Below are 18,507 nucleotides of genomic sequence, written 5' to 3' on the forward strand. Positions count from 1 at the left end.
AAACACAAGGCACCTTGGGAAACGTAGTTTTTTAATATCATAGAAGTAATTGCCTTTTGACACTCCTTATGCTTTTATGGATAGATTCATATTTTTTCCAAGTATGAAAACGATTTGCCTTTGGGTTTTTCTTTTTTTTCCAATTTCCCACTAAATGTCTATGGAGATTCTCAGTCATCCAGGTCATGGTCTTCACAACCAGCGCTTGTTCAAAAGGCAACTGGACTTTGTTTTTTCCCCCTAAAGAAGCTTCTTGGATGAAAAGCAAAACGTCCTCAAAGAAAGAAGAAAAAACCAAAACCCATCTGCCTTTTGAAAAAGCACTTTTGGGATTCCCACACTAGCCTATATAGGAGAAAAGCCATCCTGGTTTATGTTAGCAAAAAAAAAAACAAAAAACGGAAGAGCCTGCTAACATCTTTTCTGATCGACCCATTTAATTAAAAAACATAAGCTTTCATGATCTGCAGCTCTCTTCATCAGCATAAGCAATAACACTTAGACATATATATACCACTTTATAGTGCTTTACAGCCCCCTCTAAGCAGTTTACAGAGTCAGCATATTGCCCAATCTGGGTTCTCATTTTACCCACCTCAGAAGGTTAGAAGGCTGTAGGATTTAAAATGGGGTAAAGGCAGAGTGGGGGAAACAAGTTTGGTAAAAAGGTTGCTGACGAAGGGAGCTGCAGATGACAAAAGCTTATGCCAGTCATGAGTCAAGACACCTGGCCATAAAGATAACAGTCTAGTGCAGGGGTCTCCAACCTTGGCAACTTTAAGACTTGTGGACTTCAACTCCCAGAGCTTCTCAGCCAGCTTTGAAGTGTGGAAAGAAGACAGTAGTGTCACAAAAACAGGAAAAGCCCAAGGGGAATATCAGGTCAGCCAGAAAACAAACTTACATAGGAAAAGGAATCAAATAAAAAGTATTAAAGAATCCCTTTAGACAAAAGCCTAAGTAATTAAGAAAACTAGACAAATAGGAAAAGGAAACAAAAGATAATTTAGAAAACCCCTACAAACACAGGACATACCAAATAAGCAAAACAAACAGACAAAAGACACAAAATATAAATTACAAAAAGGACAGACAGGAGATTGCCACAGAATAAATATGAAAAACTATCTTAAAGCTAAAAGAGATTACAGAAAACCAATAATACAATCTGGCCACCCCGCGGAGTTTGCCCTCCGGCGGAAATAGACAAACTCACACAGGATTTGAAACATTAGGCACAAATACAAACATTCACACAAAATCAACTTACGAAGGGAGAAAAGGGTATAAAAAACCAGGGACTTACCATGGGAACCTAGCTAGCCCAGGAACGCAGACTTCTCGCTGTTCTCCGCCTTCCTGAAAAATAAAAAGATCCAGCTTTCAAGCAGTTGTCCGTATCCTTGCACCAGAGCTCTCCCAGCGGGAAAATCGAATCCTCAAAAGAAAGGCATTTTGACACCTTTCAACAGAAGTCCAGAAGTCTTAAAGTTGCCAAGGTTGGAGACCCCTGGTCTAGTGACACCCCCCCCCCACATTTGCCTGTGGTCTGCCTAAGCAGATCACTTTCCCCTGAAGATGCCAATCGCAGTTGTCAGAATCTGGTCACATTGCCAACTTCAAAAGCCGATACAAAAATTTATGCCACCAGATAAAGACTGAATGCACCAATTATCACATAAAACAAGAGGAAAACCTTCTACGCACCAATTCCACCCGTGTTTTCTATAATTTTGTAAACAGCAAACTAAAAGATTCAAGGTCCATCCCACCCCTGAAAGGACCTAATGGTAAAGACTGCAACGATGACACCATTAAAGCCAACTCTTTAACACATTCTTTGGCTTAGTATTTGTAAACAACAATGGATCATGCCCAGTATTTCCTAATCAAACCACAGACAACTACAATGATCTAATACATATCGATTTTACAGAAGCAATGTTGAAAAAACACTACGCAATCTAAAATCATCTCTATCTATTGGACCGGATGGAATATGTGTCTACTTCTTAAAAAAGTTATCCACTGCCATAGCAGAACCTCTAAGCATAATCTTTGAAAAATCTTTCAGGACCAGCTCCTTGCCAAACCTATGGTCACAAGCCATGGTCATCCCCATCTTCAAAAAGGGAAACTCCAGCCTAGTTGAAAATTACAGCGTCACCTGTAAAGTCATGGAATCAATTATTAACCAATCCATTATCCTCCATTTAGAGATAAACAACCTACTCTCTAATAAACAAATTTGGTTTCGGAAAAAAACTATCCTGTAATCTGCAACTCTTACACTGCAAAAACATATGGACTACACAACTCGATCAGGGCAAAGCAATAGATGCAATCTACATAGACTTCTGTAGAGCCTTTGATTCAGTGGTACACAACAAACTACTTCTAAAACTAAAATCTTATGGTATCTCTGGACGACTGAATAACTGGATAGAAGCATTCCGGTCAAACAGACAACAAATGGTCAAAATTGGGAGTGTCCTATCAAATTCTGTGCCCGTTAATAGTGGTATCCCCCAAGGCAGTGGGGACCAACTCTCTTCATACTCTACATAAATGACCTCTGTGATCATATTAAGAGCAACTGTCTTCTCTTCACTGATGATGTAAAGCTTTTCAACACCACAGACAATACTGCTACCCTTCAGAAAGATCTCGACTATGTATCAGAATGGTCAAACAAATGGCAACTTCAAATCTTAACAAATAAATCCTCTGTCTTACATATTGGCAAAAAAAAAAATCAGAAAATAAAATACAAGCTGACTAGTCAAGACCTTGTTGATGATCCAAACTCTGTCAAGGACCTTGGAATACTCATTTCTAATGATCTAAGTGCTAGAGCCTACTGTAACTACATAGCCAAAAAAGGCATTAAGAGTTGTTAACCTAATCCTACGTAGCTTTTTCTATGGTAATATCACACTACTAACTAGAGCATACAAAACATTTGTTCGACCAATACTTTAATACAGCTCATCAGTCTGGAACCTGCATTATGTATCTGATATTAATACAGTTGAGAAAGTCCAGAAATATTTCACAAGAAGAGTTCTCCACTCCTCTACTCGTTGCAGAATACCTTATGCCACCAGATTCAAAATTTTAGACCTAGAAAATCTAGAACTACACTGCCTTCGGTCTGATCTAAGTAAAGTATATAAAATTATACATTGCAATGTCCTACCTGTCAATGAATACTTCAGCTTCAGCCATAACAATACAAGAGCACACAATAGATACAAACTCAAGGTTAACCGCACCAAACTTGATTGCAGGAAATACGACTTCAGCAACAGAGTGGTCAATGTCTGGAATACTCTACCTGACTCTGTGGTTTCTTCCCCAAACCCCAAAAACTTTAACCTTAGACTGTCTACTATTGACCTCGCCCCTTTCCTGAGAGATCATGCATAGGGGCATGCATAACGTGCCTACCGTCCCTGTCCTATTGTTTCTTTTTTCTTTTTCTTATATGTATCAATTTCATGTATTCATAACTATATTTATTCTTATACCTGTTATCTTATAATCGCTTGACAAAATAAATAAATAAAATAAAAAACATAAGGAAATCATGTTGTCTAGCCTAGGGTTGCTAAATCTTGAAGCACAACTCTAACCAAAAGCTAATATCATTTCATAAAATGGTTTAATCAGAAAGGGTATCACTCCCCCGGATTTCTTGCCCCGCTACCCTAAGACGCTTAAGAAACTTGACTATTGTGATTCCCGGACAATACATTATTCCTCCATCCAGACCCCATTCACCCATGAAACTAAAACCGAGACTCAATCCTGTGAAGCCTAGGTCCATTTTTTTAAAAAAGCTGAAAGTCGTTTCACCCATAAGAATATACTTCTGAATATTCCCTGTTGCAGGTTGGCCTTTGTAGAATGACTTTCTTTTATGTACACTGTGAGCATTTGCACCAAGACAAATTCCTTGTGTCCAATCACACTTGGCCAATAAAGAATTCTATTCTATTCTGTGACTTTCTCTGAAGAAAAAGAAAATCGAACGTTTGGAAAGGGGAGAGAGGAAACCCGAAAGAACCGAAGTCCCTCAAGGGAAATCCTCAGTCATCCAGGTCACGGTTGTCCTCAAAGTGTTTTTTCCAGAAACCAGAAACTCTAGTTGCCTCTTGAAAAAGCATTCTACATTTCTAACTCTATATGCGTACCATAGAGTTGGATCCAGCTTGTCCGGCCGCCGTTCAGAAGAGATCAGCTGATCTCCTGCGCCTGCGCACTGCGGCTTTTTCCTCTCCGTGGACCCGGCACGCCGTTGCTTCTTGGTCCCCCCCCTCGTGCTTGGTTGCCGTGGGCAACGCCACCTCTCTCCCCCTCCCGTTCCCCCCCCCGGAAGTTCTTGCTTGCAGGCACGATGTCGTGGGACCCCGTGAACACGCTCTGTGAACAGCTGGTGAAGGCGGTGACGGCGATGATGGACCCGGCCTCCACGCAGCGCTACCGTCTGGAGGCCCTCAAGGTATCGTGGCGGCAGCGGTTACGGGCGGGAACGCCCCTTCGAGCATGCACGCAAACACGCGGCCCGAAGTAAAATGGGACGGAAAGGCATGGCCGCCGCCGGCCTTTTCCCGCTGCCGTTACCGTGAACTCGCCTCTGACCATCGTTTGGAGCAGTTATTTCGGGGTGGAGAACGTGAGAACTCGCTCGCCCCTTCGGCTTTATTGATGCTTTGGGGGCCTCGACGGCTCTTGGGCGACACATCCCGCCCTCACGATCATGGGGCTGCTTATTCTGAGATTAAAATACAGGCGTGGTCCTCAACTTACGACCACAGCGGAATCCCCAATTTATGTGGTTAAGTGAAACCTTTGCTAAGGGAGTTTTGCTCCCTTTTGCGATTTTTCTGGCCCCAGTTGTTAAGTGAATCACTGCCGTGGTTAAATGAGTAACCCGGATGTTAAGCGAATCCGGCTTCCGCATTGACTTTGCTGGTCAGGAGGTCTCAAAAGGGGATCACGTGATTGCTGGACATTGCAACCGTCATAAATACGAGTCTGTTGCCCAGCCCCTGAGTTTTGATCAGGAGATCATGGAGATGCTGCAAGGGTTGTAAGTCTGAAAAACGGTCATAAAACCACTTTTTTCAGTGCCGCTGTAACTTTGAACGGTCACTAAATGGACTGTTGTAAGTCGAGGACTACCTGTATTATTTTAAATCATTCCTATCACAGGTGGTCCTCGACTTAATGATCACAATTGAGCCCAACATTTCTGTTTTTAAATGAGTTTTGCCCCACTGTACAACCTTTCTTGCTACAGTTGTTAAGTGAATCACTGAAGTTGATAAGTTGAAAAGTTAGCGAATCTGGTTTCCCTGTTTGCTTGTCAGAAGGTCACAAAATGTGATCGCATGACACACAGCAACGGTCATAAGTAAGAACCAGTTGCCAAGGATCTAAATTTTGATCACATGATCATGGGGATGCTGAGAAGTCGTAAGTGTGAAAAAAGGGTCATAAGTCACTTTTTTCAGTGCTGCTGTTACTTTGAAATGTCACTAAATGAACTTTTGTAAGTCAAGGACTACCTGTATATTGTTTAGAAAACATGGGAAATAGCCTACTTATGTAAGGTTGACTGCAGGTTTACCAGACCAGATAGCTGCCTACCTGCAGTGATATTCCTGGAATATACACACTACGCTGTGCACCATTTTTCCTCGACTCCTGGTTATATTGCTCTGAGTTGATCTGGCTGTGAAAGCATCAGGACAACATGTAGCAAATATGAAGGTTTTAAAGAAAGGACTAACAGAAATAGTACTATGTCAGCCATGGGGTGGGGGGATCGACATTCCATATGGAAGCAATGTTTTTAATTGTCTCACTGAACATTGATGAAATAAGTGCACATGTTTATGCTTGCAAGAAGTTTTCATTAATCAGGTAGATTTAAAACTCAGGAAGGCAAAGGGAATAATATGGGTGATATCAAAGCATGTGTTGGGCTACATTTTTAGATGTAGACATTTTAGATGTAGAAGACAATAGAACCTTCAAAATATCTGATGTAGAAACTTAAGTTTGATAGAAGAAATCAATCATAACTATGTATAGAAATAAGTTTGGGACAAATTAATTTTAGTTAAAATATTGTAAACATTGTAAATTGACATTTAAAAAAATAGAAAACTAGAAAAAGCTAGCAATGAGCTAATGTAATAGTACAGTTAGTGGTGAATAGTGTCTATGTAACCTAGAAATCATCAGGAAAATAGTCCAATAATTAAGAGGGAAAAAGTAATCCATTTGGACTCACAAATTAGAAAATTAAAAAGCAAACTAGTCCTGCTGGTAGTATCCTGAAAGTTGTGTTCCTAAGTGTGAGATACATCACTTTTAGTTAATATGCTGTACAGTGCCATACCCTAAATTATATAAGTAGGCTGTTTCCCATATTTTCAAAACAATATAGTGGGAATGATTTAAAATAAAACTTAATCTCAGAATTTGGTTGCCTTTTTTATAATTACCTTGGTGAACAAATTATACACTTATGCGCTTAAAATAAATTCTTACTCCTTTTCAGTTTTGTGAAGAATTTAAAGAGAAAAGTCCAGTTTGTGTTCCTTGTGGATTGAAATTAGCAGAAAAATCCCAGACTGCTATTGTCAGGCATTTTGGTCTTCAGATCTTGGAGCATGTGGTGAAGTATGAACTTTTAGTTCCACCAATTGATGCAATATTGCAATTTCCCAGATGTTTTTAGCTTGAAGTTAGACTTGCATCAATCTTATTATAATATAGCAATAGATGCAATCATATTATAATGGTAATAGTATATAGTATACATTTTTGTATAGTGTATAACAAAAATGATTTGGTGACAATTCGTAGCAGGAATTAATACTCAGTATTTTGGTGTTAATGAAATAGCTTGCACACACTTGCCGTAGGACACTATCCCCGCCTCTCTCTGTACTATTCACCCACCCTCCAGACTGGTCCCCCCTTCCCTCCCCCCCATTGGTGATTTCCAGCTGGCTTTCCCATTGACTTTGCTTATGGGAAGGCACCAGGAAGTCACAGTTACCATGAGATCCTTGCTTAACAAAAGCAATAGAGACTGCTAGGATTGCCATTAATAAGCAATGTGGTCACATGATGTAGCACTTTATGACTGCATTGCTTAGCAAGACTCAATTGTTGTTGTTAAATGAGAACTGCCTTTAATTCTTTTAAAGAATTTGCTTTTGCTTTGGTACAGGAAAGTTGAGTGGGATAGGACAACTTGAGAACAGAATATCCCTCTTATCTTACCATGTTATGAAAGTTTATTTATTAGCCAGCATAACATAGATTTGATGTCTGTGTTTTGGGGGGTTAGATTCCGATGGAATGCCATGAGTCGACTTGAGAAAGTCTTTCTGAAGAACAGTGCCATGGCACTAATATCCAATGTAAGTCTTGCTTCTTCTTGAACTTAAGCTGCTAAATCTTATTTTAATGGTACAGTATTTTTCACAAAAATAAGGTGTTATTGTTTAAATCATCTTTTAGTTATAGACTTATAATTTATTTTCTGGACAAAAGTGCTATTGTATTTATATTTATTGTGATGAAAAGCTGCATTAGTCAGCTATAAAAAGGATTGCAAAATGTTTGTATTGCAATACTCAAAAGTAAGGAATAAAACTTGTCTGTACAATATTGTTCAGATGGGTGGTAAAGCAGACAATACACTGGGAGATTTGGCTTTTCTATTTGTCTGGATATAAAGTGTCCCATTTAATGTAGAAATGATCAAAATATTGTTTTTATACTTGTCCTACTTTATAAAGTATTCTAAACTCTTAATAATCTAGGACTGTTTCTTAAATGGGTTAATTTAAAGGGTTCTTTAAAAATTTATACTATATTTCTAAAGATAGGTCTGTGAGCATTAAATAATATAGTAGTACTATCTTCCATCTTGTAATATTTCAGTTTTTGATAAACAGGGTACCCAGAATATTTTAGAAGAAGAAAGTCACATTAAGGATGTTCTCTCTCGCATTGTGGTAGAGATGATCAAACGTGAATGGCCACAGCACTGGCCTGATATGCTGAAGGAACTGGACACGCTGTCTGAAGAAGGGGTAGGACATCTTACAATGATATTGCTATACCCATTTTGGATTTGTTTTTATAGGACAGATTGCCACACTACAGGGCATGAGTACAATTTTATTATTTTCGGCAAGGTTATGTCGAACAATACATTTGTAAAAGCAAAACTATAATGAAAAATATAGATCTTATGATTCTTGATTATGTATTTCCTTTTTATGTACACTGGGTGCACCAAAGACAAATTCTTTGTATGTCCAATCACACTTGGCCAATAAAGAATTCTATTCTGTTCCATCTCATGTGAGAATATCGACCTTGTAAAATTTATATCCCATTTCTAATATTAATTTTTGTTATCCTTTAATAATGATGGTCAGTAGTATAGGTTAGGAATGTTGGGAATGCCATGGAGACTTCAATCCTGCTCTAGGAGATAATTTTATTTGAGTTTATTGCATCTGATTATGTGCACAGTCCTTTAGCATAATCCATAGTAACCTTCTGAAAATTAAATGTTATTCCCATGACAATGGGAATTGTTCCCTTATTTTGTTTTGCTTTTCACTCTAGGAAACTCAGACAGAGTTAGTAATGTTCATACTTCTGCGTCTGGCAGAGGACGTGGTTACTTTCCAGACATTACCAGCTCAACGACGACGGGATATCCAGCAAACTCTTTCCCAAAATATGGATAAAATTTTTAGTTTCCTTCTAAATACACTACAGCAAAATGTTAATAAATACAGATGTGCGGTAAGAGTCTTACCACTGACTAATAAGAGCTAGATAGTCTCAAATTTCAGGAATGGCAAAAATATGACAACACCATTGCTAATGGTTAAATCATGATGTGAAGTAGAATCAAAAGAATTTGATCCTTGTGGCAGAAAGCATCCCCTAGCCTTTGAAGAGTGAAATTGATTTATAAAGACTCAAGAATTATTTTAAAAATCCACAGAGACCCCATTTTCATGTGTAGCTTATTGTTTTTATTTTACCTTTTAAAATAAGTCCTGCAATTAATCAGTAAATGTTGAAATTTGGACCTTATGTATAAAAGGGACTAACTATCCTTAATTCTTGGCATATTCAGAATGAGAGGAGATTGATTGTTAATGGGACTACATTAACTATTTGAACCTGAGTTACTTGCAAGAGTAATAAAAGCATCAGATTATATATTGTGAATTGTATAGGTTCTCTTATAGAGAAGTCTTCTGAATGATATATATTCCAAAAGGAAGGGGATAAGGCTCCAATATCCAGAATATGTCCTAATCGAATTCAGTGGTTATTCTGAAATAGTAGTCTGTATGTATAAGAAAGATTTGAGATTCATCTGGTTGAATATTTTTCTTTGTTATCATTCATGGATTGCTCACAGCAATTTATCATTTTGAAAAAGAACAATGTAATTTGATCATTTATGCACTCCTACAGGTTGTTGGCTTTATGGAATGCTTTCACAGCACTATGTTGCCAATCACAGATTTGCTTCCCTCATGCATTACTGCATTATTAATGTAAAACGAACAAAGTAACACTTAACATTCTTTTATAGAACTGCAGATTCTGACAGAATTGCTGTTTAAACCTCAGGACTGAAGATAATTAATCTTGGTGACATTTGTCCATCTCATTTAAATATGCATTTGATTACTAAAATTGGAAATATAGCTTTGTAAATATCCTGATTGGCTCCCATAAAAAGAAAATTAGGAGGTACTGTAATATTGAGAAACCAAGCTATGTTTCATTAAATAATTCACTTTTTTTCTTTTTCAGAAAATTGATGCAGCTCAAGAATCAAAAGTAAGTGAAACCAGAATTAAGAAATACAAACATTTCTCATGGTCTATATGCTTAGGATGTGGTCATTCTTTTCCAAACATTGTTACCATTAATGCTAATGTTCTTTTTTCATTATTTTGTTCGTTAAATCCCCTCTTGATAAATTTGTATTGATAAAATATAAGGGACAACGTCCATCAAAGTTCATAAGTTTGCTTGAGTACTGCTCCCTTTGTACTTCTCCATATAGATCAGAATAGGCTATTTTTGGTGCCATGGGCCACAATTAACACTTTGGAGAGAACTGAAGGTTGCAAAGAGAGTAATGTACCATACATGTGGATATGATAGAATATGGAAGGTAGTTTTAATGGCGATTTGCCTGTTTTCGTGTTTTAATAGTAATTTGCCTATTTTAGGATTTAGAATAATGTTTCCTGTATTCCTTCAGAAAGGCAGAAAACCATAATTACCGTATATACTCGAGTATAAGTCGACCCAAATATAAGCCGAGGCACCTAATTTTGCCACAAAAAACTGGGAAAACTTATTGACTCAAGTATAAGCCGAGTTTTTCAGCACATTTTTTGTGCTGAAAAAAAACCCCTCAGCTTATACTCAAGTGAGATTCCCTCTGAAAAAAAAAATGGTGTGGAGCTCCAGAGCTGGGCAGCCGCTTCCCTGCTCGTGTTATTTTCTGAGCTCTAGGCTCGCGATTGCAGAAAACAATGCGAGCCGCTGCCGCCCTCCTCCCGAGCGGACTGAAAGCAGCTAGGGCTGAGGAAACGAAGCTACCTCGGCTCGCGTTGTTTTTGAGCCTAGAGCCAGGGCGCTTTCATTGCACGGCAGAGCTTCTTGTTTCAGGAAACACCGGGCGTCGTTGCTGCCCCCTGAGGGGAGGGCGATTCTGGGCTGCGCGATTGGGGGACTTTGTGGCTTTGGGTAGGTGGGTGGGGGCGAGGATGGACGGAGTCCACAAAGCGGGGCTTGCCTGCCCTTGCTGGCTGCCTCTGCTTCCTTAGGGGCGGGGAAGGGGGCTCATCCGGACCAAGGGTGAGTCTCCCCCTCAGTTTCCCCTGAAGGATCTTCCGTCGCTTTTGCCTTCTCCCTATGTCTTCCCTCTGTTAAAATCCCCCCCCACACACACACACACACTTATTTTCAGGCGGATAGATTTCGTGAATGAGCATTCTCACATGACGGTGGGACTTCCCCCCCCCCCAAAAAAAAAAACAGTTAAGAAAAAACAATACATCCTCATGCAAGAATTTTTCTGCTTCCAATTACCCCCATGCTTACAAGTTGCAAAGGAAACACGGAAGCAGGGAAGCGGCTGCCCAGCTCCAGAGCTCCACACCATTTTTTTTTCTTCAGAGGGAATCTGACTCGAGTATAAGCCGAGGGGGCGGTTTTCAGCACAAAAAATGTGCTGAAAAACTCGGCTTATACTCGAGTATATACGGTACATTTCTCATCAATCAGAGGCAAGTTCCAGAAGCAACAGAAAGAAAGGTCAGGGTCTGTGGGTTGGCCAGCCTGATTTCCAGCATCTGAAGGAAGTAATATTTTCAGATTGGCTGAGTACTTCTTTCACAGGAACAAAAACATGTTAAATGTTGACATGAGGGAAATGCATTTAATATTTTCACTGTGTTTTAGCAATAGGATCAAGACTGTTAACTTAAATGACATGATAATAGATGGGTGATTTTGTAGACTCAGTTACTATTTTTTTCCCTCCAGGCACAAGCAAATTGTCGAGTAGGAATTGCAGCACTCAATACTCTGGCTGGTTATATAGACTGGGTGGCTATGAATCATATCACAGCAGATAACTGCAAGCTACTGGAAATGCTCTGCTTGCTTTTGAATGAGCCAGAGCTTCAAATAGGAGCAGCAGAATGCCTCTTGATTGTAGTCAGCAGAAAGGTGAGTTTTTCTTTTCTGTCTTTTTCACAGGCATGTTTCAGGCATATACAAGATTGTCAAGTGTAAGGCTGTAACAGTCCTTTCCTATCTATTATGAATTTCGTTCTATTTGGTATTTTGGACTATCCCTCTGGCAGCTAGGGTAGAAGCTAGTAATTGAAGAGAATTTCTCCAAAATGATTACCAATGTCTTGTTTCCAACCTTTGAGTGCTGGATGAGTCTTACTACTTCGGTTTAAATTACTGTTATTTATTGATTGAACTGTTATTAGCATTTTAAATGAAGAAAGGGGGGAATATTGAATTACACGTTCTGCTTTGAACAGTCATTGTGAGAAGAAAACGTTCAATGTAATAATGCCAGCTAATACACTTCCAGTGGATAATATTGTTTCATAATAACGTGATGAAACTGTTATGTATTTTAGGGAAAACTGGACGACCGCAAGCCCTTAATGGTTTTGTTTGGGGATGTTGCCATGCACTATATTCTCTCTGCTGCCCAGTAAGTACTATTCTCTGCTGCTGTAAATGCATAGTGATTATGTACTATCAAGTAATTGTTCAATCATAGTGATTTTCTCAATGATGATCTGTCCCTAACCTGGGTTTTTAAGTCTTCCAACAATTGTGGATGGAACATATCAAATTATACACCAGTAAAATCCATTTTGTCAACAGGCCCCAATTAATTAGTACGGGATGCGGATAGGCATGGAAACTAAGCAAGATTGGGCCTGATTATTATTGGAAGGGAATATGAGGAGAAGACTAGATTGGGAAGTCAGAAACATATCCCAGAACAATATAATGGCAAATCACTCTTGTCAAGAAAGTTGTATGAATGTTTCAATGAAATCATGAGGTGTCAACTTGAAATTTTACATATTTCTTTATAAACAGCGTTATCTCATGTGTAAAGGGTTCTTAATTATGTGGTAGAACTTTCATAACTCCTGCTTTTTTCTTTACTTTTCAGAACTGCAGATGGTGAAGGTTTGGTAGAAAAGCAGTATGTTTTCTTGAAGAGACTTTGCCAAGTATTATGTTCTTTGGGCAGCCAACTGTGTGCATTAGTGGTGAGATATAACAAAAATTATCTCCTTTTGCTGCTTTTCACCAGTCAGTCTGGTTTTCAAAAGATAATTGCCTTTTGCCCAGTTTGGGAATGGTGTGGACAATTGGCAGCCACTTGGTAACTGCCAAAAAGTTATTGTATGTTCTCAGCCTCCTAAGTATGTGACAATCCTACCATGTTTCTCACAAAATAAGGCCGGGCCTTTTTTTTGACCCCCTCCCTTGAATCCTCGGGCAGGCGTGGGATCGATGGAGCAACAGGCAGGCTAATGATGTTGACCTCAGGCATGGTGGGGCACAGTATCGAGTAAATAGTTATTAATACACAGAGAGCCTTCGCCATTGTCTTAGCTTTCCTTCTCAATCCCGTGCATGCATCAGGCATTTACTAGCAACGCTGACAGCCACTAGGGCAACAGTGTTCAGTTGAAGTGGCCAGGGCCATCCAGTCTCTGCAACTGGAGCCCATGGAACAGACAGGTGCTCCAGCCGGTCAGGTGCCTGCAACCGCCTGACATGCAGTTTCTTGTGCTTAGCTGCAAAACACTTAATCCTAGGTTTATAGGTTCACAAACCAGTGGTATTCAAATACCAACAGCCCTACTACCGGGACGACAAAGCCTCCTCTGCCCAAGAGGGCAGCCCAACCCCATGTGGGGAGGCGAATCTCCCAGGGCCACAGTGCAGGATTGGCCCACCCCGGGAGAAGCGCCCAGCCGCCATCCCTGCCTGGCACTGGACAGAGCGCAAAGAGCTTCACCTGGGGCGCCCAGTGCAGCTGACAGACAGGCCCTCCTGCCTGGCAGCGGAGCTCTCACCAAGGCAGCGAGCACCTCCCCACTGAGTCCTCTGCTCATCCTGCCAGGGCCACGCCAGAGCCATGCGGGCTGGGCAGAGCTGGGAAAGAGAGCCGTGGGTGCGCACCAGCCTGCCAAGCGAAAGAGACGGGCCGACCCGAACTTGGCTTCCTTCCCAAGTCCCTCCAGCCCAATCCCGAAGGGGCCACCAGGAGAGACCACCCGAGGCAGTGATAGAGCCCACCCATCCATGGACAGGGAGGCAAGGTGATGGCCTGCGCCGTGTCCTCCTCTGAGCTGAGCCCCGCCGAGTGAGCGCCTCTGCCCAATGCTCGTGCCGCTGCAGCGTTTGGAGCTGCCAGCGCATTTGGAGATGCGTGGGGACAGGGACGGGTTGGGCGAGGGGTGGAAAGAACAGGCAGCTTTGGGCTCTCTCCGCCGGACCCGCTGGCCATGGAAGCAGTGCCGGCGTCGCCTTGCCTCCCTATCTGCAGATGGGTGGGCGGTATCACTGCCTCGGGCAGCCTCTCCCGGTGGCCCCCTTGGGTTCGGGCTGGAGGGACTTGGGAAGGAAGCCAAGCTCGGGTCGGCCTGGCTCGTTCACTTGGCAGGCGGGCGTGCACCCGTGGCTCGCTTTCCCGGCTCTGCCCAGCCCTCATAGCTCTGGCACGGTCCTGGCAGGATGAGCAGAGGGCCCAGTGGGGAGGCACTCGCTGCTGGGCACCCCAGGTGAAGCTCTTTGCGCTCTGCCCAGTGCCAGGCAGGGATGGCAGCTGGGCACTTCTCCTGGGGTGGGCCGATCCTGCACTGCGACCCCGGGAGATTCGCCTCCCCACGTAGGGTTGGGCTGCCCTCTCGGGCAGGAGAGGCTTTGTCGTACCGGTAGTAGGACATCGTTTTTAAAAGAATTGGCTTTGCCTTCGAAGGCAAAGGGAAGGCGGCAACAGGAGCGCCTGAAGCCGAGTGTCTCTGCCGGGCTCCAGTTCCAGGGAGGAGCCTTGGCTGGCCATGCGTAACTGCGCCAAACACCGTGGCGTTGCTCGAAGCGCCGCAGCAGCATAGGGAGAAGGGAAAGCAACGGTGGCGGAAGGTTTCCCGATACGAAGTGCCCCACCAACGCCGCAGGCAGCACCATATCCAGGTATGCAATAAAAGTACTTCGTAACGGCACCCCCCCACCATTTCCCCCCATTTTGCATGTTTAATATAGGCCTTAAATTAAGGGGAGGGGCTTAATTTGATTTTATGCCTATAAAACATGCTGGGACTTCCTATTGGGGGAGGCCGTATTGTTGGAGAAACACGGTAGCACCTCTGGGAATTCCAATTTTAATGCATCTGAAGGCATCAGGTTTGGAGAAAGCAGGTCTTACATCTTCCCCTATACTAAAGATTTGTTCTCTCTGCTTTAAATATAAAGGGAGTGAGAAGAAAGGGAAATGCTGCTCTTAATTGTATGGCTGAACACTCCAGACAGGAGTCTCCTGTCCACAGAAAGCTTCATACCGGCAGGAAGCTCTTCTGCTGGTAACAGGTGAACCCCTTGTCGTCTAATCTAAATCATGTTAGGGTCTATATTCACATTGCTTCTCTTCGCTTAACAGGGCCCTGATTCTGATGTAGAAATACCTGTCAACTTGGGCAAATACCTTGAGTCATTCCTAGCTTTCACCACCCATCCCAGTCAGGTAAGTAGATAAGGGCTGAAGTGAAATATTTTCTAGTAATTCAGTGTAAAAATTAGTCATATGCAGTATGTATTTGTGATGACCTTATGGATTACAAATATTTTTAAATGGATTCATTATTCCTTTCTGAGATGAAGAAAGGCTTCTTAAGCCAAAGCCACCATATTCAGATACAGTGGCATTAGTCTGTTTATTCAATTTATAATATATTGGGCTTTTGCCCTTTTTTTCTGAAGCTCTAGAAAATGTTGCAGTATGTGCTTCTCTAGTGCCTTGCACTACTAGTATCTACCTTGTAATATTGAAAGTGACTTATGTATTTTAAACAATATTTTTGGAATTTGTTTTGGCAGATGTGAGAAATATTATGTAGATTACATAGCTGTTCTAGTTTCATGATAGTAATCCCTATCTAATAGATTCTTTAACTTTTTATTTTCCTAGTTCTTACGTTCTTCTACCCAGATCACGTGGGGTGCTCTTTTTCGGCACGAAGTCCTATCGCGTGATCCTGTGTTGTTGGCTATTATCCCAAATTATCTGCGGGCATGCATGACTAATCTAGTGAAGGTATGTTAAGAGTGTAATAAGATGTAAATACTATGTTTGAAAAAAAAGAATAAGTTTTTAAATTGAGCCAGCTGTTTTCTGAACCTCTTTCCTAGCAAGCTACCTCTAATACGACTGCATGGCAGCAGAATACTTTCTAGTCAGTAAATATGTTCCATGTCCATTAATCTGTTTTAAGATCATTCTCCAGAGTCTTTATTTGACAATATATCTGCATAGTGTTTTCACCTCTCATCTCATCCTTTTTTTTTTCTAGATGGGGTTTCCTTCCAAGACAGACTGTCCTAGTTGTGAATATTCTCGTTTTGATTTTGACAGTGATGAAGACTTCAATTGCTTCTTCAATTGTAAGTTGTTGTTCCAGCAAAACCCAACTAAAATTTCCAATATATTTTGATTTGAACAGCATTAACAGAATCTCAGTATGAATAATTTCAGAGTAGATAGCTATTGCTAAGTCCTGTTACGCTTTCTATTTAAATTTTCTTCAGAAAATAGATCTTTTCAAGTATATCTGAAAAAATGTTTGAAGAAAGAATGGGTGTTCCTCCAGTCTATCTAATTTTATATTACCTACAGGCTTCACCAGCAGCATGGAATTCACAAGAAACTGGGAGCAATCTATAAAGCCATTCAAACAGTTTCCTTTTGCAGGATGAACAGTTCAAACTTCAGATTTTGTATCCATGTTGCAAACATGGGTAATTCACAGTCATGGTAGTTGCAAATCAGACTTTTATTGTTGTTTTTCCTTGCCAGCTTTCCGTGCACAACAGGGAGACGTGATAAGGATGGCGTGTCGGCTAGATCCTCACACTGGCTTCCAGATGGCTGGGGAATGGCTGAAATACCAATTGTCCCTTCCTCTTGATACTGGAACTGCGAATTGTAAGTTTCTTTAACAGGAGGGGGAAATGCTAGGTATTTAACAGTGGTGCACAACATGGTTTTGTTTGCTTTGCCCTGGCAGTGTCTCTTAATTTTTCTAAGTTAGACTTTCCATTTAGATGAGGATACTTGAAACATGATGATCACTCAGAGTTTAATTAAAATCCATACATATCTCCAATTAATCATAACATCATAATTACTGCTTTTTTATAGTGAAAGCAGCTTTCCAACAAAACATAAGTTTATTGTAACTGCATCCATTGTGACATTTTTATGGCAATACATTCTTATTGAAAGAATAGTCTGATATTGTGAATGTTCTGAAGTTTTCTTAACTTTGTCTTCTTTTGATAGCTAAAACAAATAAAAGACCCTACTCCATTTTTTCTCCTTCCTGCATTGGGGTGCATTGGGATGCTATGACCTTTTTCTTAGAAAGCATCGTTAGCCCGATGTTCCGAACCCTGGATAAAGAAGTATGTGCCCACATTTTTGTCTTGTTTTAGTTATCCTTGACATAATGTGACTATGTTGCTCCTTGAGAAACATTGTGGGGAATACAAGCCTTTAGATTATATTTCAATTATTTATAACATTTTTCCTTGGGAAGATTTTAATTTTAAAATATTTCAATCTTGTTGTGTTAATGACATTGTATAGTCCTTAGTCTCTCTGAGCTTGGTTGCTTGTTTGCAGACATCATCAGGGATATTGAATGTTGGCTTTGTTCTCTATTTATATACCAAAGCTTGCCCTGCCAGTGTTGCTGGGCATGTAGGCTTTTTAACCCTTGGTAATTCCCTAATAAGGGCATTGTTTTCTGCTTGATTATTTTTCTGGTGTTAATTCCTGCTTATCTGGGTGTTAGTTGCTGGAGAAGAAGTGTTCTTTTCGTTTCCTTCTTAGTCTTTTAATTGAATGGTACATAAATATGGTTTATCTCTATGTGTCTATTGATGGCTTAGTCATGTGATGACCTGTATGTATCTCTTGATGACTCAGACATATAAACCAACGCAGAGTTAATCCCAGGTAAATAGGGATTAACACCAGAAAACCAGCGCACTCCACCAGACCTTTACATATCCTTGCGCACCTTCCTCAGCACCCACCCAAAGCCTTGCACCACACTGGATCCTTGCATCCTCTCCCTATTCCGCAGCAGCCTCCCAAACTTTTCTCTCATGCCACACAGGACTTCACATACCCTTCTCTACCCTCCCCTTATCTGCCTGCCAGCCTGCTTGCAAGCTGCCTGGAACGTGCAACTTCCTGATGGCTTCCCCACTGGTTTGGATTGTTGGGAAATTTGCAAGGAAATTTCCTTGCTTAATGACTCACAAACCTTGCTTAACCACAGCAACAGGGATTACTGTTGCTAAGTGATGCAATCACATGATACTGCATTTTACATCCACGATTGTTTAGAGACAGAAATTCCAGTCCCAATTACCAAAACTAACTGAAGATTACTTATGGATGAAAAAAATGGGATCTAGCTTACAAATTTGAATGTCTGTGGAGATTCTCAGTCATCCCCGGTCATGGTTGCCCCAGAGGTACTTTTTCAAGAAGCAACTGGACTTGCTGGTTTTTCTTTCACCATCCAGTCAAAGCTGACGGAGCTTCTTGGATGAGAAGTGAAACATCTTCAAACAAGAAAGTCC

General features: G+C 41.0%; 1 protein-coding gene across 1 annotated transcript in view; it reads left to right on the forward strand.

Annotated features, from left to right (window-relative positions):
- The first annotated feature begins 4,269 nt into the window (after positions 1-4,269).
- The window catches only part of XPO5 (exportin 5), a 39,126-nt gene continuing 24,888 nt past the window's right edge, over positions 4,270-18,507 (forward strand). The window contains exons 1-14 of the mRNA XM_026695547.2: positions 4,270-4,504; positions 6,575-6,696; positions 7,373-7,445; positions 7,986-8,123; positions 8,668-8,850; positions 9,883-9,909; positions 11,632-11,817; positions 12,246-12,322; positions 12,797-12,896; positions 15,296-15,379; positions 15,824-15,949; positions 16,206-16,296; positions 16,709-16,837; positions 17,195-17,316. Of these exons, the coding sequence (XP_026551332.2) occupies positions 4,400-4,504; positions 6,575-6,696; positions 7,373-7,445; positions 7,986-8,123; positions 8,668-8,850; positions 9,883-9,909; positions 11,632-11,817; positions 12,246-12,322; positions 12,797-12,896; positions 15,296-15,379; positions 15,824-15,949; positions 16,206-16,296; positions 16,709-16,837; positions 17,195-17,316 (1,563 nt within the window). The 5' untranslated portion in view covers positions 4,270-4,399. The remainder of the gene's footprint in view (positions 4,505-6,574; positions 6,697-7,372; positions 7,446-7,985; positions 8,124-8,667; positions 8,851-9,882; positions 9,910-11,631; positions 11,818-12,245; positions 12,323-12,796; positions 12,897-15,295; positions 15,380-15,823; positions 15,950-16,205; positions 16,297-16,708; positions 16,838-17,194; positions 17,317-18,507) is intronic.

This window comes from Pseudonaja textilis, chromosome 1 (genome assembly GCF_049901715.1).
Source record: "Pseudonaja textilis isolate UNSWEBS1 chromosome 1, rPseTex1.2, whole genome shotgun sequence".
Classification (NCBI taxonomy): Eukaryota; Metazoa; Chordata; class Lepidosauria; order Squamata; family Elapidae; genus Pseudonaja; species Pseudonaja textilis.